Source organism: Anoplopoma fimbria, chromosome 9 (assembly GCF_027596085.1).
Source record: "Anoplopoma fimbria isolate UVic2021 breed Golden Eagle Sablefish chromosome 9, Afim_UVic_2022, whole genome shotgun sequence".
Taxonomy (NCBI): domain Eukaryota; kingdom Metazoa; phylum Chordata; class Actinopteri; order Perciformes; family Anoplopomatidae; genus Anoplopoma; species Anoplopoma fimbria.
In genome coordinates, this window is record NC_072457.1 from 4,484,280 (window position 1) to 4,508,358 (window position 24,079).

General features: G+C 41.2%; 1 protein-coding gene across 2 annotated transcripts; it reads right to left on the minus strand.

Moving 5' to 3' along the window:
• Positions 1-1,443: 1,443 nt before the first annotated feature.
• spred2a (sprouty related EVH1 domain containing 2a) lies at positions 1,444-22,867 on the minus strand. Of its 2 annotated transcripts, none has more exons than XM_054605033.1 (6): positions 22,790-22,867; positions 8,625-8,799; positions 7,768-7,936; positions 6,557-6,621; positions 2,629-2,784; positions 1,444-2,285 (listed from the first exon to the last, which is right to left on the minus strand). In XM_054605033.1, the coding sequence occupies exons 1-6, from the start codon at positions 22,813-22,815 to the stop codon at positions 1,593-1,595; spliced, it is 1,284 nt and encodes a 427-aa protein (XP_054461008.1). In that variant the 5' UTR covers positions 22,816-22,867; the 3' UTR covers positions 1,444-1,592. The 2 variants fall into 2 exon arrangements, with proteins under 2 accessions (XP_054461008.1, XP_054461007.1); XM_054605032.1 differs by lacking the exon at positions 22,790-22,867 and adding an exon at positions 10,248-10,331.
• Between the last annotated feature and the right edge of the window lie 1,212 nt (positions 22,868-24,079).

The following is a 24,079-nucleotide window of genomic DNA, read 5'->3' on the forward strand; positions in this document are numbered from 1 at the left end:
GGTTTATCTGTTCTGTTTGCTGGGAGGTAATCAGAGCAGCTTTCAGACCAGTTAAGTGCCTCTGCTGAACTTCAGGGAACCAGAGCCGCAAAACATTCACCTTCTGAAATTTAAGTTAGCTTACAATAACTGAAACAATTAAAACAATATCAGAGAGAGACACGCTGATCTGTTGCTGAGAATTTGCTGAAAAGGATTGATGCCACGCTCATGTTGTTGTATGACTGGTTAGCCTAGCTTAGCATAAAGACTGGACGCTAGGGGAAACAGCTAGCCCGGCTATTGTTGCTTTTGTATTTCTGTTTGTGTTCAGATTAAACTAGGTGAAACATTTGAACTTTTAGCTTTACAGCGATGGTAGATGCATTCGCCAGGTTAGCTGTTTCCCGCGTGGTTCCAGTCTTTATGCTAAGCTAGGCTAACAATGTCCTGAATCGTGACGGCCTCTCTGCTTGCTGTTGCTGTGCTTTCTCTCTCCAGGTGTGCAGACCTTGATTGGAGAGTAGTCAGTGCCATGAGACACACCTGGACCAGGTATATAAGCAGTGCAGCAGCCGCTCTTTTGGGTCTTTTCTCTTGTATTTTCTCACCAATGTAGCACATTTACACTTATCCATTCCCTACACTGCTAACACAGATCCCTCTCTTCTATTTGTTGACCTTGTTTTGATTCTTTTTTGATTAATAAATATTTGTATATATATGTGTCTCCTGTTGTTTGTCCAGTCTAATAGCCGGGCTGTGACATAACTCACTGACAGATATCCTTCTTCATAACTAACTAAACTGTCTTTTAAATTGTCGAGCTAACCCTTTAAGGTGAAATTATTTCACCACATTTTATTTTCAGAAATGATTGTGTGCGTCCAAAATGTTCTGAAGGAGCAGTGTGATGTATTTAGTGGCATGAAGCCTTTAAAGTTGAAGATTGCAACCAACAAAATACCCAAACCTGCTCCCCCCCCTTTACAGGTAGCGTAAAAGGCTCCCTTTTGAGCCAGTGTTCTGTTTGTCCGTTCTGGGCTACTGTAGAAACATGGCGGACTGAAGAGAACCCGCTCCCTATGTAGATATGAAGGGTTCAGTCTAAGCTATCGAAAATTCAACAATTCTTAGTTTCAGGTGATCACACACTAATGAAAACATAGTTATTACCCCCCCTAAATCCTACACACTGGACCTTTAAGGTCAAAGAGCTGCAGTTCCCTCAACAAACAAAACAACATTCATACTGACCTCATACAACGCTGAAGAAATGACATATTCAAGCCAAATGAGTGTAAAAATATAAAGTACCTATATACCTATCTATATATATATATATAGATATATATATAGATATATATTTATAGAGTTTTATATTGAAATTAAAATTCTTTGTTCAGTCTTCGTGAGAATTGGAAGCCGTTTGGTGTCCAATGTCACAAAATATAGAAACAAACATTTTTTCCATCTATTGAGACAAAGTTCTTCTTCTCCTCCTTCTGGTAATCGGAGACAAATGACAACAGCAAAATCACAGCCACCTTCGTTTCCCAGGAGTCCTTGCTGTCTCTGTGGCGGGGGTTTTTGGGGGCGGGGCCTGTGGAGCCTCAGCCCACCGCTTTGTGTTTCCCGCCACAGCAGCGACAGGCCACGCCGCAGCGGTAGCACGCCCTGAGGGGGGCGTAGCAGCACATGCACGGCGCCAGCAGCGACAGGCCCACCAGCGCCGACCAGCGCAGGCAGAAGCGCTCGTCGCTGGTGTCGCAGGAGCACGGGTCCGAGTAGTCCCCCTCCGGGTCCGACATGCAGTGGTACAGCAGGCTGTCGGCGCACCACATGAAGCTGACCCGCCTGATGCAGGTCTGAATGGGGTCAGGGGCCTCCTGGCAGCGGCCCCGCCCGTTGTCCTCGTGGTTAAACATGTCCTGGCAGTAAACGCAGCGCGAGCGCTCGCCGTCCTCCTTCCGTCGCTTTCCTTTAGGCTGCACGGCCCGCGGCTGCACCGTCACCACGGCTCTGTGGCCTCCGCCCAGCTCCAGGCAGCCTGGTTTGCCGTTGCAGCCCCGCTGAACGTCGCAGCTCAGCGGGTACGGGTAGGCGTAGTCGTGTTTGGGCGGCTCGCTCTTGGCGAAGTGTACGTAGGCGTCGAGGTTGTCCGGCTGGGCCAGTTTGTCCCGCGTGGAGTTGGCGTGCCGGTAGTCCTCGTAGCCCGTTAGCCAGGTCCGCTCGCGGGGGTTGATGCGCACGATCTCTTCGTCCTCCACCTGGAAGCTGACGTGACGAGGGAACATGTGCACCGCCTGCAGAGACACAGAGGAGATGAAACTGTTGAAAGACTTTGACCTCCAGGGGGACGTGAGGTCAGCGGGAACACAGTTGCTAACAGCAGTTCTTCTTGCAAGGCATTGTGGGTCATGAACTCTTTATGGTTAGTTGAGTCAAATGTGCTTTACGAATAAATATCAACAAACCAGATGTAGCTTTGCAGATATGCAACATCTAATAATCTTTTTTGTGAGGACATTTTAGTGCTGATTTCCTCCTTTCTTATATACGTGATGTCTGCATTTCTATCAGTCTTCTCTTATCTACAATGTAGCTGTTCACAAACCGTGGGTCACTGAGCTCGGACTCTCTACTCACCTGGTCCAGGAAGTAGTGATCAGAGGGCCGGTGGTGCTCGTAAAAATGTCCCAGGATGCAATGGTGCCGGCGGGCCTCACAGAAGCTGTGCGGTGCCAGCGTGTGCATCGTCGGCTCTCTCTTCTGGGACGAGTTGGACGAGCTGTCGGTGGCCGTCTGGAGGACAGAGAGGAGACGGAGTGAACACAAGCTACAGGAAGGTTTAAAGGGTCGTTCTGTGGTGATTAGAAGACTGAACCTCTGGCCACACCCCCAATCAGTGATGTTACCGCAGTAGTAGTAGGGAAGTAGTGGTAGATGTTAAAACCCTTTGTTTTGAGCACTTCACAGGTCTGTTCACGTCTCAAAATGCATAAAAAACACCAACTGTGCTGCTTCGATCCTTTTATTTTTTTCCCAAAGAGCTTGGGAGGTTGTTCTGCTCTCTGCTAAGCAAACACAACCTGCGCGCTGCGATCATTATGATGATGAAGTTACAGTAAACAGGTAGTAATCCTCGCTGAGAAAACTACACAAAGTCAAAACAAAGATTATCGGATTTCCACCACTGTAAATCCCTCAAAGTAGCTTTACTGCTCGGTATTTCCGTGTATGTTTGGCTGACATTTTACTGGGCGTTGTGACGTTTTTTTAAATCGTTTTTTTAGGTAAAGGGTGAAGCAATTCAAATAGTTTGTGGGAGAGATTGGTGAAGCTCCAGCTAGTTCTGCACTAAAATGATTAACTTGTAATCCATGTATTTATTGTAGACTGATATTTGCGATAGAAAGAAAAGGTATCTGCCGGCTGTGGTTTATTCTCGTCACCTGACATGCTCTGCAACGTTCCGCAAGTTGAACAATTTTTTTCCTTTTGAGCGCTCCTTCCTCGTCTCAACGTTGACAACAATGGATTTGAAGGTTGCAAAGAATGCGACGTGGGCTTAAACGTTGATCATGTACAACTTCACATCATCTGGGAAAAGTCCAACACCTGAGGAAGATCATGTGATCTGATTGAAAGTCACGAAACATCTCCTTAAAGGACTTCTTGATGATATTTTTCTGTTTACACATACTCAACACAAACGAGTCTGTTCTTGTGCAAAGATGTAAAAAGAATAGCTTGAAGGTAAAATTGCGAAACCAGCAGAACATTGAAGAGCAACAAGACTGCAGCTGGAAAAAGGAGGGATATTAATATTATTTATTGGACATAGCTGTAGGACGTACGTCATGGGGGCGCTTCATGTTGTTGTATACATGGCTGCATGTAAAAGGGAATATTAATGAAGTATTCATTCTCATTAGCCTTGTCAACAGCTAAGTATGTATATTGTCTTTTCAGGAATAAGGGCAAAACCCGTTTTGTGAATGTAAACACAGTCACTGACCGTTTAATCTTGATTTATGACTGAGAAGTTAACCCACTGTGTGCAATTGTAAAAATATAATACATTTTATTTTTTCCTATTAATGTAAAACAACGTGACATGTAAAAAACTCTGCTCTTCTCCGAAACCACCTGAGCTTCTCTCCACCAGACTTCTGTGTGCAATTAGACCGAAGAGGAAAAAGAAAAGACCTCCAGAGCGGTGTGTCAGAAAGGACTCTGAAGCCTTCGTGTTTTTATTGGTCCCATGTTAAATGAATTCCAGCCCCGTCTTGTTTCGCGGCCTGCGGCCCTCCGAGGCGCTCGGCGGCGTGTGTTGGGTTGCGTCATCCTCACGGCCGACACAAGCTGCAGCTTTCATGTGGCTCGCTCAGATCACACAAGAAGACTCGCTTTAAATTATAGAAAAACTGAGGAACTGAAGAACCTGCTGAACTTCAGAGCAAAGTGAATAAACCGCTTTCTCACATTTCTGGGTTAGTTTTCGCTTTGAAGTGTGCGAACACACAAGAACAAACTGTCATTTTGCTTTTATTTTACAGTGAACCGATCCTCTTAAAACTGCATCTGTGCTTTACATGGTCAGTGTAAGTTTAGTTTACATTCAATCTTTCTCACCGAAATGCAACCTGAGCCTCTTTAAGTTCTGACAAACATCTTCCTGCCTTATTAAAACAACAAAAATGTTTGAAGAACTTGCATTGTTCACAGCAGCCTGGGGTTTTCTTCTTCTCCTCTTTAATTAGTGTGTTAATGCCCCCAACTATGTCACACAGTTAGATTTCATAGACATGGTCAGTCTTTGAGATAAAGGCCAGATTTCTTGGCAACACATTGGCGTTGTGTTTAAAGGACGCAGTTTGCTTCGACCAAAGCACCAAGCTGATCGACAAACACCGCCCGAACACTGTCGTCCTGAGTTAAAAGTAACTCGTCCCAATTCAGTGTTTTGGCGCCAAATTTCCGACCCCTTGAGAGTCGAGAAACCTGAGCTCTTGCCTCTAATGCATTGTACAGAAACAAATTTTTGAACTATTTTGTAGGATGTCGAACTCTTTAAAACTTTCATTGTGTTCAGATTTTGTGACACAGCTGTACTTCAGTGCTTAAAGCCTCCGTAGCCTCATAAATCATTTATCCTCCTGATGTTCTCCAACGAACACATTCCAGCAGTTTGTCAGGATCTCCTCCGTTACTCAGGGGCCTCCAGAGGAAGCACCATTCATTGCTTCATGACGGAGAGGGTTTTTATTTACTCCTGATGGAGCTTGATCTACGTCCTCATTGTCCTCTGAACCTCTTCAGCGCCTCTGAGTCAAACTCTTCTCGTTCCTCCTCCTCCTCCTCCTCCTCCTCCTCCTCCTCCTCCTCCTCCTCCTCCTCCTCCTCCTCAGGGGAGCCAGACTTCAGACTTGCAGACAGGACGGGTGGGGATGATCTGCAGCCGGGGCGGGTTTCGGCCACGTTCCCCTCCGTCAGCCCGGCTCTCCTCTAAACGAGGCCAGCTATGTAAACAGGCGGCTCAGTGACGGATTACTGACGGGTCGGAGTCTCCTCTCCATAGCTGGACATCCTGTGGAAACCATACGCCCTTTCTTTCTTTGAATCCAATAGGAAGATGGAAAAACTGGAGTGAAGAAGGAAGCAGGACCTGGTCCCACGTCGGGGGATGGAGGTCCTCGGCCCCCTCCTCTTCATCTGGAGGAGAATGTACTATTATGCAATATATGTTTGTGTTAGGGCTGTTTAAAGAGAGAAAAGTTATAAAGAGCAGCAAAATGAGATGACAACAGACAAAGATGACCACAGCTGTATTGTGTTGGTATGTTTCCAGAGACAGGCTAGCTGTTTACCCCTGCTCCCAGTCTCTATGCTAAGCTAAGCTAAGCTCAACCTTTACATAAAACAAAATCATGCCACTTGACATTCATCTCTGCACATTAAAACACATACACAGGGAGACGTTCATGTGGTTTCTTTTACAAACATGAAAAAGAAATTTGGAAAATGAATTTCTATGGAAAAAAAACCTCCAAGAAAGACAGTAAGATGTGTGTGTGTGTGTGTGTGTGTGTGTGCTGTGCATGTATGTGTGTGTGTGTGTGTGTGTGCATGTATGTGTGTGTGTGTGTGTGTGTGCGCTGGCTGATGGCGACGTGTGTCTGGTCAAAAACACCACAGGATACCAAACCCCTCCCGTCCTTCATGCTTCCTGTCTGACACCTCCAAAACAAAAGCAGCGTCTCCTGTCCAAATATCAACCAAAAATAACAAAAAACAGCCCCTCCCTATAATATCCTCCTGATGGAATATAGGAGACACAGTTTCTATCGAGGAATGTGAATTCTGATGCACAGCATTAAATAAATTAAGAAATAATGGATCATATGAACAAAAGATGGAGATGAAGTTGGAATAACATTGCTTTTTATTTACACGCTCAACTCAAGATATCTTTCAAATGACAAGATCCTGAACATCTAATGATCTCAGTTTATTAAAGTCTTCCTCAGTGTTCATCAGTGTTTTATCAGCTGGAGGTTGAAGAGTTTCTCACCGTGAAGACGTCGTCGTCGCCGAGCTCCGCCTCATTCTGCAGCGTCGATGAGGACGTGGTCGAGCCTGGAGGACACACGGGACACAACTTCTTTTAATTCATTTGCAAAAACAGTCTTTTGTATCATGAACCAAACCTTTTCAGATGTACTCTATACAGTGTAACAGTCAGTAGTGAATGAAATGAAACAGAAATATGCTTTTGGGCTGCGTCAGTACCAGCACTGTTCAGGCGTCCTAAAAGTTGCAGGTGTGGATCAGGTTCTGATCTCAGTTTAGGTTTGTGCTGATCTCTAATCAGCCTGATCTCACAGAAACCACCTGTTTACAGCCCGTTACGTGATGGTGGCACGTTATCTGATAAGAGTATGTACCGCTTTTATGGGAACAATGCCAATGGAAAGTCAATTACGATCTTTTGTCGTCGTGGAAGTAAGATTTTGCTTTTTTTTTTTCGAATTACAAAGGCTACGTAAGAAGTTACATTTCAAACATAGTTCTTTAAATTCATACTGATCTTTTCTTTGCTAAACCAAACAAAGTAGTTTTTCTTTTCTCACCTTGACGAAGTGGTTTTGCTGCCTAAACTTAACAAAATATTTTTGTTCCATAAACTTAACAAAGCACTTATGTTGCATAAACTTAACAAAGTTGTTTTGTTGTCTCAACTTAACAAAGTAGTTTTGTTGCCTCAACTTAATGAAGTAGTTTTGATGTTATTGAAAACAGCTTGTTTAATTATTTCCATAATTGTATCAATATAATCTAAAGCACAAGTTTATTTTAGCATAGCACAAAAACTAAAAGCAGGGGGGAACTTTTAGCAGAGCTCTATTAAAGGAAAATAATCCATCCTCCTTCCAACGACTTTATTGACATGTTGTACCTTGTAAGCTAAAGAGCTAACACAAGATAATACATCCACCTTAAGTCACCTCAGTTTTTTTTGTTATTTTTTTTTTTTATAAAAATGTGCAAAGCCAGCAACTTCCCCATAAATGTTATGAATTTGTATGTCATAAACAATCGATTGGCTAAATCCTGATCATTTTAAGTTATTCTCTAGTTTTCAATAGTGTTTTGAATTAACACAACATAGTTGCTCTTAAAGGTATCCCAGTACTTTGCTGTATTAAATACTCCTGAGTTGTTTCTTTTAAACCTTCTTCTTCTTCTTCTTCTTCTTCTGTGAAATGTGCGTCCAGTGCGTACCTTCCGTCAGGTCCTCCAGGGCCCTCCTCACCCCGCGGTCGAAGGCTCTGGCGTCCGCCGGGCTCTGGAAGGTCAGACCACACTTCCTGTTGTCCACCTTCCAGTGGTGGAACGTGGGCGTGGCCTTCGTGTAGACCAGATCCTTCTTTAAGAAACACTCCAGGATCACCTGGAAACAAAATCACAAAAGACAAACAAGATGAGACGACCTGAATAATGAACATATAGTTCAATACTGTAGAAATTGAGTTTTTTTGCTGCATCAAGAAAACAGTAAATCCATAAATGTATTGTATGTCGAAATATTAAATGTTTGATGTTGACAGCTTTGAATGTTGTGTGTTGAAGTATATTTGGTCTTGATATGTCTTCTTATCTCACAAGCTCTAAATAAAACCAAAAAGCTTGAGACTTGAACGATGCCTCTGTTATGTCTTAATAAACTATAAAACAAAACCAATTTTTTAAAATAACGTCGCTAAAAGACTTTTGGTGTTTGTATGTGTTATTCAGAATAATAGAAGGTAGTGATAATTAACTGCAAGGTATATTTAACTGTCATACAAAATACTATAACTGGTTTCAGGAAAATTGTAATAATCCTGTACTGTATTTAATAAACTAAAAACAAGCGAGTAACATCATGTAAGCCTTTGTAAAATAACACAATAACAGGACAAAGTATTGCTTTATATGTATACATTTTGGGGTGAAATAGACAGAAGAAAGGAGCCTTTTACAGAAACATGAAATAAATCTGTATGACATGTTATTTCTGCAGAAACATTTGGCTGCAAAAGACGTGTCTAAATAAAAAAAACCATCTCTTTATTGCCACGAGAAGCCGCTGCGCCGACCTGCTTGTCTTTGAGACGCTCTCCGTGGATGAGGAAGCTGTTGCGTCCCAGCAGTTCGTTCGGCAGCAGCCTGCACACGCCCACTCTGCTCAGACAGCCGTCCTGAGCCAACCAGCCGCCACTCGAGTCGTCTCTGGTCATCACCACCGCTTTGACGCGCACAATGTAGCTGTCACTGCAACGGACCGGAGAGACACAAGGTTAGTTACACCAGATAGCAAGGTGACTGCAAGCGGAAGGATGGGGAACAAAACACTTTTTACAATTTGGATACCAAACATGTGGGACCAAATCCTTTTTTGTAAGTTACAAGTAAGTCTTAAGTCTTTGTAGTCAAGTCCCAAGTCCTAAACTTTAGTTTTGAGTCCTTCACAGGTGATAATGTGCTCTTCACCAAATGTAGCGCCATTTGCGTCTCCGTCTGTAATATACTACTCGCACGTTTTTTTGTTGACCACTGTGTTGTTTTGTTGTTTTAATGCTAACAAATGTATCTTTGCTATCTTTTTTTTCCAACTGGTGCTCTGTAATGTAAAGTTGGTTCTTCATGGTTCTCTCCCGCAATTTGATTGGATTCTGTCGCTTCGGTCCAAACAAAGTGGATTTGTGGAATTAAGTTTCAACTCGCTGGGAATAAATAGCTTTACAAGTTATTTGATTCAGGTAATGAAATGATCCGTGGCACACTTTTTCAATGAAACACTTTTTAATCTCTGGGGTTAGGTGGGAACGTATCAAGTATTTCCAAATCAAAAGGCTCAAGTTCAAGTGAAGTCGAGTCTGACTCAAGTCCAATTCCCTTTTCCCACCAGAATTGATGCATATTTGCATATTATGCAAAAAAAACAATGGGGGCGGAATCCTTTCGGTTTTTTTCCCAGTGTGTCATGTTCGACAACGTTGATGCATAAAGGGTTGAAAAACAATGAAAATGTTGCTGTGGTTACTTTTTTTTTTACTTATTCAGTCTGTTTTTCAAGTTTTCAAACCAGAGAGTGATTGTTCTGAACGGTGGAAAGACTAACACAGTGTTTCAATGATCAGCGAGGTAAAATGACTGTTCTGTTCTCTGGCTGGAGTCTAGTGGATTGCAGTATTACATATTAATTATATGTTTTTTATGTTAATAAATGATAATAGTTGTCATCAGCATCACGCTGGGAAAATTTGCGCATCCTCTTGGGTGTCATGTTTCCATCACCGGATCCGGTAAATTACTGCAGTCATTTGTCATGAGAAGTAATACTGATTGTAAACTTTCCCACTGAAGACAAAAGCCAGATGTGAGTGGGTGTTAGTGGTTATTTGTCAAGTGGGAAAGGGGCCACACCTTTTGGTTTCACCATCAGTAATAGGCTGGAAACATCAACATAGCAAAATAATAATTCACAGAGTGAACTTTGATCCTGACTCATAAAGTTCCAATCCCATAAAACAAATGTTAACGACAAACAGTAAGAGACAAGAAGAATCTAAACCGCTGGAGAAGGAAGAACCAACAATACTGTGAATTCAGCAAACGAGACTCGCTTTTTAAAACATTAAACAGATCATTGTCATGACGATGACAAGACAAGATTTATTGATCCCGATTGATCAACGATTAGAAAATGATTGACAAACCTGGGATCAGACCGACCAATGGTGAGCGAGTTCATGTCAACTGTGATGTCCAATCAGAACGTGCAGCACTAATAAAGACACCCCGTCCTTCATGTTCTTTACTGAACACGGTATTACTCACCTGTGATCACATCCACACCAACACACACACACACACACACACACACACACACACACACACACACACACACACACACACACACACACACACACACACACACACACACACACACACACAGAAAACCAAAACAAACCCTTGTCTGAGCTGCCGGCAGAAACTGAATCTTCACACACCCAAAAAATTTTAAAAAAAATGGACGTCGAGGTAAAGATACAAAAATAAAAACACACTCTCTCTCCTTCTTGCCTTTTATACTCAGACATCTCTCGTACATCCTGTTTCCACGGTCACAGTGTCACGCCGGTCTCCGTTGACGACAGGCTGGCGAGCTGTGCTGCTGAGCGCCGCCGACGCCACATCCTAACGGGCCTCACTCACACACACACACACACACACACACACACACATTAACACACACACTGCTTCCCTCCGCTGTGTGATTCAGCCTGCCTGTCAAACAGATGGTGCTTGTGTGTGTGTGTGTGTGTGTGTGTGTGTGTGTGTGTGTAGCATGAGTCATCACTGCATTTGCCGGCAGCGTGCAGTGACACACACACACACACACACACACACACACACACACACACACACAGGAGGGACTATATACTGGAGTTTGGTTCCAAAATGAGAGATCCTCCATTTGCAAACAGTGACACCTTCACTTACAAAATGACTGATGATGTAAAATGTATTTTTTCAGGCTGCAGTCAGTCAGTTTATTTTCTGGATGCTGGTCAGTTGGTGGTTTAGTTCCTCCAACACATCTAACCAGAAAGAAATCATCTCTGCAACTACTATCCATAAAATGATTTAAGGTTTATACCAACTTGAGTCTTCGTTTTTGAAGTTCTGTCTTTTATTTCTGTCCTATAATCTTCACTACGGCACGAGGCTAGCTAACATGTGAACCAGCTTTCCATGATCATACATTCAATAGTTGTCGAGATGTTTCAACCTGAAGGAATGGTCAGAGGATACCCATGAATGTCTCAATGTTATCCATTTTAAAGCCTTAAAATTATTAGACTGAACAAGAGTCAGAAACAAATTGTCTTGCACGACTGATCGATTTAGTGCCGTCATGGTTATACTAATCTTTTAAATGGATCTGACTTCGTTCTGCTCCAACTAGGCATCAACCTCCAGTTCTGAAAAGTGAAGCCAATGCTGAAGTGCCTTAAAACTGCGACTCCTCGGGTTGTAAAAAGAAGTCTGGTTGTATAGAAGTCTATGAGAAAATGACTCTACTTCTCTCTTGATTTATTCCCTCAGTAAACATTGTAAACATGAGTTTATGGTCTCAATCTCTAGTTTCAAGTCTTCTTCAATACAGCATGATGTTCATTTAGTGAATTATGCTCCATTTATAGTCCAACAGACCATAAAGCAGAGTATGCTTTAGGGCGAGGATTACTGTGATTGACAGGTCGATGCTACCAGAGACGTATACGTCACTGCTCATCACTCCAAATATGGTCACTTTCTTTCACTAGTTGCAAATAGCCAAGAGTAGGACGGACAACATCCAAGATGGCCACGAACAAAATGCCGAACTTAAGGCTTCAAAATTGCAGTCCAGCAACCAAAGATTGACGTCACGACGCCTACGACCACTTCTTATATACATTCTACGGCTCTAACCCCGGTTTTCCTCGTGACCACCACCTACTACTTTCAGCACGACACACAAGACAACCGACTGTAATATGTGCATCATGGGATATACAGTGTGCTAGTTAGCATCCGTACATTTGTCTGAATGGCTCCAGTGTGATGAAGCTATTATATAACAGACACACACACACACACACACACACACACACACACACACACACACACACACACACACACACACACACACACACACACACACACACACACACACCACGTCCCCCTGAAAGTCTCTCCAGGTCAAAAAATGTAGGTTGAACGTTAGTGGGAGGACTGCTCTTATGAGGTGTGTGTGCGTGTGTGTGTATGTGTGTCTGTGTGTGTGTGTGTGTGTGTGTGTGTGTGTGTGTGTGTGTGTGTGTGTGTGTGTGTGTGTGTGTGTGTGTGTGTGTGTGTGTGTGTGTGTGTGTGTGTGTATTCGTTCCAGGTGTCTCAGTGCTGTCAGGCTCATAAAGAGAAGGTCTTAGGTTTATACTGCACAATGCCCACCTCCACCCTGACAGGTGTGGTGATGTCATCCATCCGTCTCTGCGACACGGTGGAGATCTGACTCAGACTCAAAGTCCAACGACCGTCAGTGTTTGTTTACGTGTGAGAATCTTCTAGAAGACGGTTTGCTGTGGATGACAGCTGCAAATATCTGCATGTAGGTTAAACCATCAAAACAATCACAGCTCTTTTGAGCTTTTGTCAAATATGTACTGATAGTGTGGGACAAATCAGGCACGCAAACTTCAGCTCCAAAATGAATAGAAAAGCCACATTTTCCTTTATTATTCAGACATAAATGTATCATTTTACCGTTGAATCTCACTGGGGACATTTTTGGCTTTTCATTTTTTTTGTTATTTTGCAAATGAAATACAGTTTGGCAAGGGTGTGAGTTGGAAGATCCACCTCAACTCCTATAATAAGTTTATTATAAACTGTGTAGCCAGAATCAGCTCCTCAAGGATAAAAAATTTTCCCATTGACACCCATTAAAACCCAGTTTTGATCTCGAGGCCATGACAGCATAAAGTCATGCATTCTATCATATTAGGCTTTCGATCTAGAGCCTCCAAAATTTGGGGGCAAATACATGCTGCTGTTCCTGCAGAAATAAATAAAAATGCATCAAAGTCAAGGTTCTTGTTAATCATTTAAATATCCCAGACTTTGAAAAAAATCTTCCTAGCATTTAGAATATAGAATATCATTCAAATTTTTTATTCTATAAAAAGCAACAGGCATTATGTAAAAACAAAATTGGCATTTATAAGTCTGAAAATTATTGAATATTTGTTAGTTATGATCAGGACTGAAGTTGGTTAAAAGATTAACTCAGTGAAAGTTGAAAATGATAATAGTATTTAGTATTATTGTGTTTTTGATGCAGACATTTCTGTCCTCTAAGAACATCGGAGCACTTCTTTTTAAAGTTGAGATCTTAAGGACACAGATATGGTTCGGTCGGCCTCCTGTCATTCTGGTTTACAGTAACTCTTCTTCTCTCTGTTAGACACAAGCTTGTCTTTCCGTCAGCGCTGCATCACCGATGATTCCTCTCTCTGACCGTCAGAGCAGAGAGAGAAGCTGACTAACGGTCTCAGATCAGAAATGCACTACAGAGCTGCACTGGGAGTTACAAGACACTTTTTATGATGCAGCTAATGTATTTGTCCTAATAAGTAGAGGCTGATCCAACAGAATCTATATGCACTAATATATATATATCAAAATAAGTTTGTCTGTTCATTTCTCAGGATATGATACCAAAGTTTGTGTTTTTATGAGTTTAGATAACATCAACTAATATAATTCACGTCAACATCAGTTGGTGATCATGACCGGCATCCAAACTAAATAGCTGTGAGGGTCTAATTCACAAAATTGCAAAGCTTTTGAGGCTAAAATGAGACAAAAAGGAAACCGTATATATTCGTCCAAAGCACCCTCAAAAAGTGAAATACACCCCTAACTGTGCTGCCAATCAAATAGCACTCAGTGCCCCAATGCTATTTGCACATTTAAAATGAGGTAACATGTAGATATTTGGTGAAAAATTGACCCTTTTCGTGTTGCTATCAGCAGTAGCAATCCATTCTTTGTGAATTTGGCCATGAATGTTGTTTTGATTGAGAGTCAAATCTAACCTTTTAAACCTGATCTTCTCAAAGATAACTCACATGTGACACATTTCCCTGGAATCAGTTAGCACAACTGTTCAACTCTTTCCAGTGACACCAGTATACTAATGCTCCACGGTGCTGATAAACATCAATAAATCAGCTTATAAAACATAGAAAAGAAGATATCGCATGCAAAAATAACATCAACATCAAGTCCAGTGAATGCGGTCTGCACATCTATGGTCAAAGTGTGAACAAGACATAATAGAAAGTAACACAGTACGTCTTCTCATGCTGAGAATCAGCCAAGAATTGTAAACATTAACAAGCTTGTTATTGGGTCAATTTAAATTTTTGTTTAATTAAAACTGTCCAAGAACATGTGTACGTGCAGATTATTGGTGGTATGGATGTAACATGTGCTGCCAAGTCTGTAAAATGAAAGAAAACAGTCTCAAAGTTAAAGTGTTAAAGAACCCTCACAAAACACCTAAAGATTCACCCACACCTTCAATTCAGAGTGTTTGTTTCTTCTGAGGTGAACCGAATCAGGATCATTTAGATAAAAACAGCTCTGAGATCAGTGCTGGTTCAAACAAGCAGCGATAAGACCGCCTTAATCACAACTGAGTCATACAGGAAAAGAAAAAACAGGAACACCCATCCTGCTCACACTCATGTTGACCCACTGATACCTGCAAATTCAAATTCATATCAATCAATTTAAGAACACTTTTGCTTCCTTTGTTCTTTGTGTTCAATTTCCAACAAAATACCTGAATTCAGCAGGTTAAAGCCGCTCAAATCTGCACTACAAGGCGACTCAACCGATCACGTATCGCTATGACAACAGAAACACTATTCAGTGCAGAATCAAGTCTGTGCAAGTTGATTTTTTTATCAAAGCAAAAAACTGAAACTAACTCTGATTCCACCTCTTTTAAATAAACCAGGAACTAAACTGGGAACACTCGAAGATTATTCAACACCAGTAGAATCTAATATTGGTCATAGTGGTTGGAAACCAGACTTTGTGAAAGAAGCTGCAGCAGGAAGTTGTGTTTGGTCAGTGAACGACTCCAGAACGTTCTACCTCCCACAGCAGGGACGTTCTGGGTTCCTCCAGTCAAAGTGAGTCCTGAGTTCCTAAAAAAAGAACCATGTCCTTGGTTCCTGTGGTGGAAACCGGCTCCACGTAGTTATTTACGGAGGCCCAGAGCGGCCCACAGACCGCCCGTTGGACATCCCTTCTCCTCAAACAGCCCTGTCCTCAGAGGACACGCTAATGAAACGGCTGCTTAGAGCACTTTGACAACAGTGTGTGGATGCACTTAAACAAACAGCGTAACACACACACACACACACACACACACACACACACACACACACACACACACACACACACACACACACACACACACACACACACACACACACACACACACACACACACACACACACAGCTGACCAGAGATGCAGATAATAGCCTCTGGTGGTCTGTTCATCATGAAAGACAAAAAAACACACACACACATAGTACATAACTACACAGAATGCTCCCACAGGAACACACGTGTTGTCAATCACACACACACATACACACACACACACACACACACACACACACACACACATGGTTCGATCATAGCTCATGACTTCATCATCATCAGCGTGGATGAACCTTGTTTCTCGGAGCAGATGGTGTTCAACTCGCTCTCTGACAAACTTCTCAATGACTTCCCTTCCTCGCTCGCCCATCAGAAACACAGAAAGTGTGCGAGATGTTGTTCATCTTTTAGAGGTTGTGTTTGTGGTTTTTTTTGTTTTGTTTCGTCACCGGATGTGTGAAACGTGAAGCGGCGGTGAAGTCAAAACCGTGCGACCCCAAATCGAGTCGACCCGAAAAGGAAATCCATCTTCCATTAACGGCGTCACGCTGCATCGAAACAGAGCTCGGAGCTTCAACACCCGTCGCTCCAGGTGAAGTTCAGCAGCCAGCTATATGATGATTGCATGTGTTCGCTGCTAAACCCAATTTTCCTGTGTCTAACATGCAATGACAATAATTATCTTATCTTATCTTAACTTATCAGAGTGTTTGGGATGCTAAAATGTTCTCCAGGAAGTTATGATTTGGTGGTCTGTTGGTAAAAACAGTTGAAATCTGGTTAAAAACTCAAACAGAATTTCAATGGCTATATTACAACTTTACATTGAAATATAGTCATTTAAATTGTGTTTTTATGTAAAAAGAAACCGAGGTATAAATATATTTATTTAGCCCAGTTTGACATAATACAATCAATACAATATCCAATAATTACTATACAATGCTCCTTTAACCCTTTAACACGGATAGAAATACTCCATTTCTTGGGTTTAATTTAGATTTTGTTTCATATTTATTCTCATTATTATCTGCCCAAGATCTTCCTCGTTGCCAGTGTTTTGGTACATTTTGTAAAGAGAAAGAAATACAAGTTTAAATTAAATTCTTAAGTAAAGAGAAATGAAATTAAACACAAAAGTATAGTTTACATTTAGTACTACCTAATCATTTGCAAGTGTGTCCAACATTTTAAGTGTTTTTTTTTAACCCATAGGTTCTACTTGTTAAATGGAATAATATGTGATACATTTGTTTTTCATATGATTTACTCTGCATGTTTATAAGAAGATGAACAGTTAGTAAAGTATATTTCTGTGAATGTTAACGTCTCATAAACAACAGCTTACAGGGAGAAAGTTACAAAACTCCCTTAAACAACAGGGCAGTTTATTGATTATGATTTAATGATCATGTTTCTCATATTAAACCGTCCGTGACTTTTATTTTGGTGAATTTGGAATTTAAAAGCAACACGTCAATGTCCCGTTATTTCATTAAACATCTTGATTATGTGACTCGTGTCTGTTTCAAACATCCAGCCCTGTTTTTCTTTCCATTACACATAATAAACAATCTGCTGTTCCTTCGCGTTCCTGTCTTTAGATCTTTCGCTCTGCATTTTTTACGAGCTCTGGTATCTGCTTGATTAGTAAACACAAACTGGTTTCTCAGAAAACACCCTGAATGCATCACGCCGTGACCTGATATTTACAAGCACTATGAACCAGGACTGTTTTACTGCAGCTGCAGACTCAAGTCTTTGGAGACAAACTGGGTATTTTCCTCTCATGACAGATTCAACACATAGTTGAGGTGCTGGGCCTCGATCTCATACCTGCTTCCAGGAGTTCAAGGCTGTTCAGTGGCTCAGTTTGTGAAGCTAACGTTAGCTCGAGAAGGTACAGTGCAGATTCAAAGAGCGTCCGATGATCAGTCAGATACTTCAGATGTGACTCACCAACAGTTTCTCATTATCTCCATGATATGATGAGTGTGCATGCGGCTGTTATTAATGTGTAATATAAGGTCAAGTCCTGTATTTTGTCTGTTTTCTTTGATAAACTGTGTTTACTTTAAAGTTCTTTTGAGAACAATCAATTCTATCGTTTGACATGGTCTGTGAGCGTGCAGATGTTTGATTATATGTTGACCAACGATAAGACATACTTATCAATTTATGGATAATTATCGCAACATAATTCACATATTAGAAATAAACCCATTAGATATCATGGCGGAGGGTTGAGGTTGGAATCATAACCCAATTTGTAATGGATTGTAGGATAATATAAGTCAATAAATATCACTAAATAATTAAACTTGTGTTAAAGCAACAATAAACTGTTTTCCATAAAACAAATAGATATTACCATGAAACTTCTCCAGTTGATTTCTTACATATAGACAATTCTATTTTTTCTGAAAAAATATGTTTAAATATGCAAATGAAGCATTCTCTTATCAAATATGTGCTTATTTGCATACATTTCAAGAGTCAAACGTTTTTAGAGAGGGACTTTTGGATCAATTTTTCTATCACTCCATAAATCAGAAAACACTGTCAACAGCCATAAAAAAAAATCAATTTTCAACATGTTTTTAGGGATAAAATCTTGTATAAATCAGGTTATGAACGATATATGAACAAACCCCTCTGTAAAAACCTTCAGAATATAGATAGGAATGAAACTGTAAAGTTTGATGTATGTAAGTGTTACTGAAGTGCGGTTTTATGGATCAGAGTCTAGAAAAAGTAATTTAGAGAAAACGGCCTTCAAAGATATGTTTTGTAAAATGACATACATTTTAAAGACACTACAGGTGAATGGGGACATTTTTTTACTAATACATATCACCATGAAACTTCCCATGTTGATTACTGACATTAAGACAATTCTTTTTTGTATTACAAGTTTTCTGTAATGTTATGTTTTAAGATGCAAATGAAGCATTATCTAATGGTAACCACTGATGAATTTAGGATAAATCTACAGACGCAAAAAGACAAAGTAGTAAAGTAAACTGCTAAATGTGTATTTTGGATGTTTTCTTTCCACTAGTCTTAAAGAAGACAAGTTATGGAAGCAAAATAGCACAAAATCTCAATGTTTTTGCCTGCGATAAATAAATGATAACATTGAATCATGTTAAATATCAGCTGAAGTGAGCGGGCACCAGCAGTTCGGGTGGAGGTCAGCACTGATATAAAAATCGATGTTGTCCTGTGTGGGAGGAGCCGGAGCAGCGGGGACACTGCTGCCTGCTGACCTTTCCTCAATGTCATTTTCAACCCCCCCACCCTCCCTCCCCTCCTCCGGCGTTATCGACAGCTCTCTGTGGGCCGGTTCCGGGGGCATCGGTTTGCCCGATCAATAAAAAACACCCGGACATAAACACCTCTGGTTGGAGGGCAGGGGGAGAGTTTCACTCACTCATCGGCCAATGAAAACCAAGAATGCTCCAAACAAAACAATGAAAAACTCCTGAGCAGGTATCAGATCACCTCCCGCTGACGATGATATACTTCACCTCAGTGTGACTGTGTTCACTGAGAGTTGTGCTTTCTTGATTTGTTTAACTCTAATTTCTATGTATCATTACAAATGAGGCTTAAATACAGATTTGAATGAATGAATGAATTTACAAACTCAACTGTATTTTCTGAAGTTGGTACTGTGCTGCTGCTAAACTGTCTATAGTATTTAGCTTTTTCTCAAATTTAGTTTTAAGCACTTTTACATATGTGAGCCGAGTAGAAAACAAATGTGATTCTGTGTCATGAAAGAATCATAATAAGGAAGTTTTGACTCCTCAAACAAAAAGTGAAGCTAATCTTTTTTAGCCTCGCGTCATTCATATGAATTTGACATTTAAACCTTTTTTCGAAGTCTGTGTTTATCAAAAAACATTTACGTTTATACATTTGGAGGACGCTTTAGTTCAAAGTGTGCAATGTAATCTACGGTAGATCAATGGTAGATGGAGAAGGATTGGAAGAGAGAGAGAGTGAAAACATATTAGCATTTCAGGTGAGTTAGTACTCTCGGACGAGGAAGTTCTTCAAGAGACTTTTTGAAGTGAGATACTCGCACATTTTCTCCTAATTTGAAACTTGCACGGACGCATCTTTATGGGGCTTTTTTCTTATCTTTATTCAGGAGCATCGTCTTCCAATTTAATAGCATGACTCATTCATTTCCCGTTCAGATTTTGTCATTCTTTCCCTCAAAACCTTGCCCTCGCTCCCAAAAAGCCTCTGCTGGCGCTTGGATTTGCTCTGCTTCAAATCGCAGGATGAGCAATATTTGTGAAAGACGTAATGCGTTTTAAAATACAATTTTATATCACATATTGTGGTGCTGCAGAGATGTCCTGGACTACACATTATAGTCAACAAACTCAAGAAAACATCTTTGTTTGGTACAAATCAACAAAACTATCGAATATCACAAATAATATCACAATGTCAGTAAAAAATAATAGAAATTTGATATGTTTTTCAAAATTGTTCAGCACTAACAAATAATCCAATAAGTATCCAAATATATTTCAAATGTTACTCAAAACCACCCTCCTTTACTTGCTGCTATTTTTACTGATGTTTAATTCCTTCATCATTTTAAAGAGACTATCACAATTACACATTGTCACCAAAATGTCCACCTAGCTTACAGAAGGTTAGCTCAGCCTGAGCTCAGTTCTTACTTTGAAGGAGACCCAGACGAGTGCATCAACAGATTGTCGTGAGTAAATCAAATTGAAACTAAAAGTGTTGATTGCGATCAAAAACGGAATTTCAACCAGCAACCACAGCAAAAATAAATAAAATACTGCCGTGCGTCCAAATGAACTGCCTGCTATCCGCCTCTCTCATCGCCCTGGTGCAGTCTGGGTAAACATTTCACAAGCTGAGCCCTATTATCTGGCTGAACGCAGCCGCCGTATGACTCATGTGTTTACCTGCAGGGGTGTGCTCGACACGAGGCCGCTCAAAGGAAAAAAAGGTTGGGCCTGCTTCGTCAGGTTACCTGCAGCCTACGCTCTCCAAACACTCTGATCTGCTTAGGGTGCGTTCAAAGACAGCAAGTTCAGAGCGGTTCATTCAAACTCTGCAAAAAACCTCATGCTGCCACTCCTGCACACCTGAAGGCTGGACCCGGACCTGATTCACTAGATAAGATCCATATCGGAGGCAGAACCCAATCAGTGTTTTGGATCAGTTCATCTTAAGTCATCGATATGCTTCAAATAAACTCATCACACATCATATGACTCATCTACCGCCTGGCTGCTTCTCCCAGATATCTCTCTCTAACAACTTTCAACTGTTTTGACGCTAGGCAACCAAGAAATGACTGTTTCGGAAAGTCTTTCCTGGAAGATGTTTGCGTTGTTGCTCTTATGTTCAAATGCAAAATGGCGGAATTTTGAGGAATGACAAAAAAAACGAGAGCCAGAGAGAGAGAGAGAGAGAGGTTCAAGTCCTGCTCAATATTCTCTAGCTCCGTCTTTTACAGTGTCGGAAAATCGGTGGTGGAGCCCCAGCGAGGAGTTCAGGAGCAATTTTTTTTGACACATACTGACGTCTTTAATGGTAACTTTGGTATTTTTTCAACCTTGACCCTATTTTCTCCCTGTTTTTTGTGGTTAATGGGTTGACAATTGGCTCAGTACTGAAGGAGAACCCTGCAGCCGCTAAACTGGTTGTAATGTTCTCATATTGAGCAACTCCTCACCGTCAATGTTTGTCCACTAAAAATGCTTGTTTTTGCACTTCCTGTTTGATGTCCTGTCATGTGACAGTTGGAGGGAAGAATCCAGCTGTTGTCTCAGTTTGTTGTGTTAAAGGACAGAGAGCGTAGCTTAGTGATATTTAGCTGATTTCAACAACATGTGACGCAAGATTTCCGAACGAGACTTCTTCAAGCGAGACACACAAAAACAAACAGACGTCATCAAGCGAAAGAATAAAGATAAACTTTGTATTTCTCTGTAGATATTTTCAACAGTTTTGCTAGACATTTATAATAACAATCTGCAGCTCGTCATTGACAAAAACAAGTACGTTACTGGACGTATATTGATGAAGAGGAGTTGCCCGATTACATTGCAGCCTGTTTAGCGTCTGCAGCCTTCTCCTTCAAAAAACTGGACTCTTTTAAAAAACTGTCGTCCCAATTAACACGTAATTACACATGAAAACATGGGAAAATAGGGTAAAAAAAATACTGGAATTACCCTTTAACGGCTCATGAAATAGTTAAGGCCACGTTCAGACTACAGCACTGTGTAAAAAAAGTTCACGCACACATTTCTGCTACATTACTGGACATTTTAATTCAGCTGTTTTGATTCACAATAACTGCGATGAGGGATAATACGATTGCTACCATGATAACTTTCTAGTCAGAAAATCCTTCCTCCTTAAAATATGAAATTGCTATTAAATGTCAAACTGATGAATCTGTTGCTCCAGCTTTTTATAGTACAAGCCTACATATCTTTACTGCTGCATCAAACTCCTACTTTGCAATAAACCTGATTCCGATTCTCGAACTGGAATCGTGAATCGTATTTTATCGTCTCATCTGTACCTGGAACATTTTTCTTTTGGATAATTAATAACAACAAATAATCCCCCTTTAGTTGCACTGGTCACATGTAGCCATATGCAGCCTGATGATGAGTCACAACACACCGTGGCCTCATTTCAAGGGGTCATGAGCCAGACAGGCTGCTCCACACTGGTGGAGGAACCAGACCCCCTGGTTTTCTATCAATGAAGGACATGCTGTTCATAATAAAGACACCTCCTCTGTCTGCTCTGTCAGGTCGCCTCCTCTCTCTCTGTTATGACTGAACCACATCTGCAGGAGGCTGCGCACGTTTCTCCTTCCTGAGAAATCTCACCGACCTCAACCAACCTCTCTCCACGAGGAGGAGGAGGAGGAAGATGAGGAGGAAGATGAGGAGGAAGATGAGGAAGATGAGGAGGAGGAGGAGGAGGAGGCCCCCAGCACCCCCCTCCCTCAACACTTGAGCCCATAACAACATATCAGCACCAATCTGTATCCATGTGATCAATGCACAAGCAGCCTATCATAATCATTATATGATAATAATAATAATAATAATAATAATAATAATAATAATAATAATAATAATAATAATAATAATAATAACTCAATGTGCTGCTGTTATTATTATTATTTTTTTTAGTATTTTTTAAAATTATTTTTATTATACTCACTCGTCTGGTCGCGTCTCCTCGCTCATTTTCTTCCGTTTCACCTCCTGTAATAAGAAGCTCCCTTCATGGCTCCTCGCCCTTCAGCGGCGGCGCGCGCGGCGGCGGCGGCGGCGGCGGCGGGGCGGCGCGGCGGGAGCGGCGGCAGGAGCGGCGCGGCGCGGCGGCGCGCGCGGCGGCGGATCCGGTTCTCTGCCGCTCTCCTCTCGGTTCTTTAAATCCCGATGTGCGTTGTGTATTCTCGGATCTCCTCCTCCCCCCTCCTCCTCCTCCTCTTCCTCCTCCAACACCTCCTCCTCCTCCTCCTCCTCTTCTTCTCCTTTCACTCCTCAATTACTGGAGCGCATCCACAGAGGCGCATCAGATCTCCTCTCCCACCTCCTCCTGCTCCTACGCCTTTTCTTCTTCTTCTTCTTCGTCTTCTTCCTCCTCCTCCTCCTCCTCCTCCTCCTCCTCCTCCCCCGCCGGACCGGGCTGGAATACGGTGACCGAAAATGGTGCGCTGGTATCGGTGAGGATGGCCCCGGACGAGCCCCATCTCCTCCTTACTCCATGTTGGATTCAGTGAGCGAGGAAGAGGAGGAGGAGGAGGAGGAGGAGGAGGAGACACTGACGTCAGACCCGAAGGACTGCAGAATCACGTGCTTTTAACATATAATAATAATAATAACAATAATATTATTGATAATAATAATAATAATAATAATTGACAAATGCTACACTGTATTTGTCATATGTCAATAATAGATCTAGCAGGAACCAATACACCTTCTTCCAATGTTTGAATATATGTTTTCGCTGCACTTATTGTATTCGTATTAGTTTGTTGCACTTATTGTATTCATATTAGTTTGTTGCACTTATTGTATTCGTATTAGTTTGTTGCACTTATTGTATTCATATTAGTTTGTTGCACTTATTGTATTCATATTAGTTTGTTGCACTTATTGTATTCATATTAGTTTGTTGCACTTATTGTATTCATATTAGTTTGTTGCACTTATTGTATTCATATTAGTTTGTTACACTTATTGTATTGGTATTAGTTTGTTGCACTTATTGTATTCATATTAGTTTGTTGCACTTATTGTATTCGTATTAGTTTGTTGCACTTATTGTATTCATATTAGTTTGTTGCACTTATTGTATTCATATTAGTTTGTTGCACTTATTGTATTCATATTAGTTTGTTGCACTTATTGTATTCATATTAGTTTGTTGCACTTATTGTATTGGTATTAGTTTGTTGCACTTATTGTATTCATATTAGTTTGTTGCACTTATTGTATTCGT

Bases quoted from the DNA above. Each gene is read 5' to 3' on its own strand.
- spred2a (XM_054605032.1), bottom strand. From the start codon at position 10,282: ATGAACTCGCTCACCATTGGTCGGTCTGATCCCAG. The intron at 6,622-7,767 runs GTACGCACTGGA...TGTGTCCTCCAG, and splicing joins CCTGGAGGACCTGACGGAAG to GCTCGACCACGTCCTCATCG. The intron at 2,286-2,628 runs GTGAGTAGAGAG...GTGTCTCTGCAG, and splicing joins ATCACTACTTCCTGGACCAG to GCGGTGCACATGTTCCCTCG.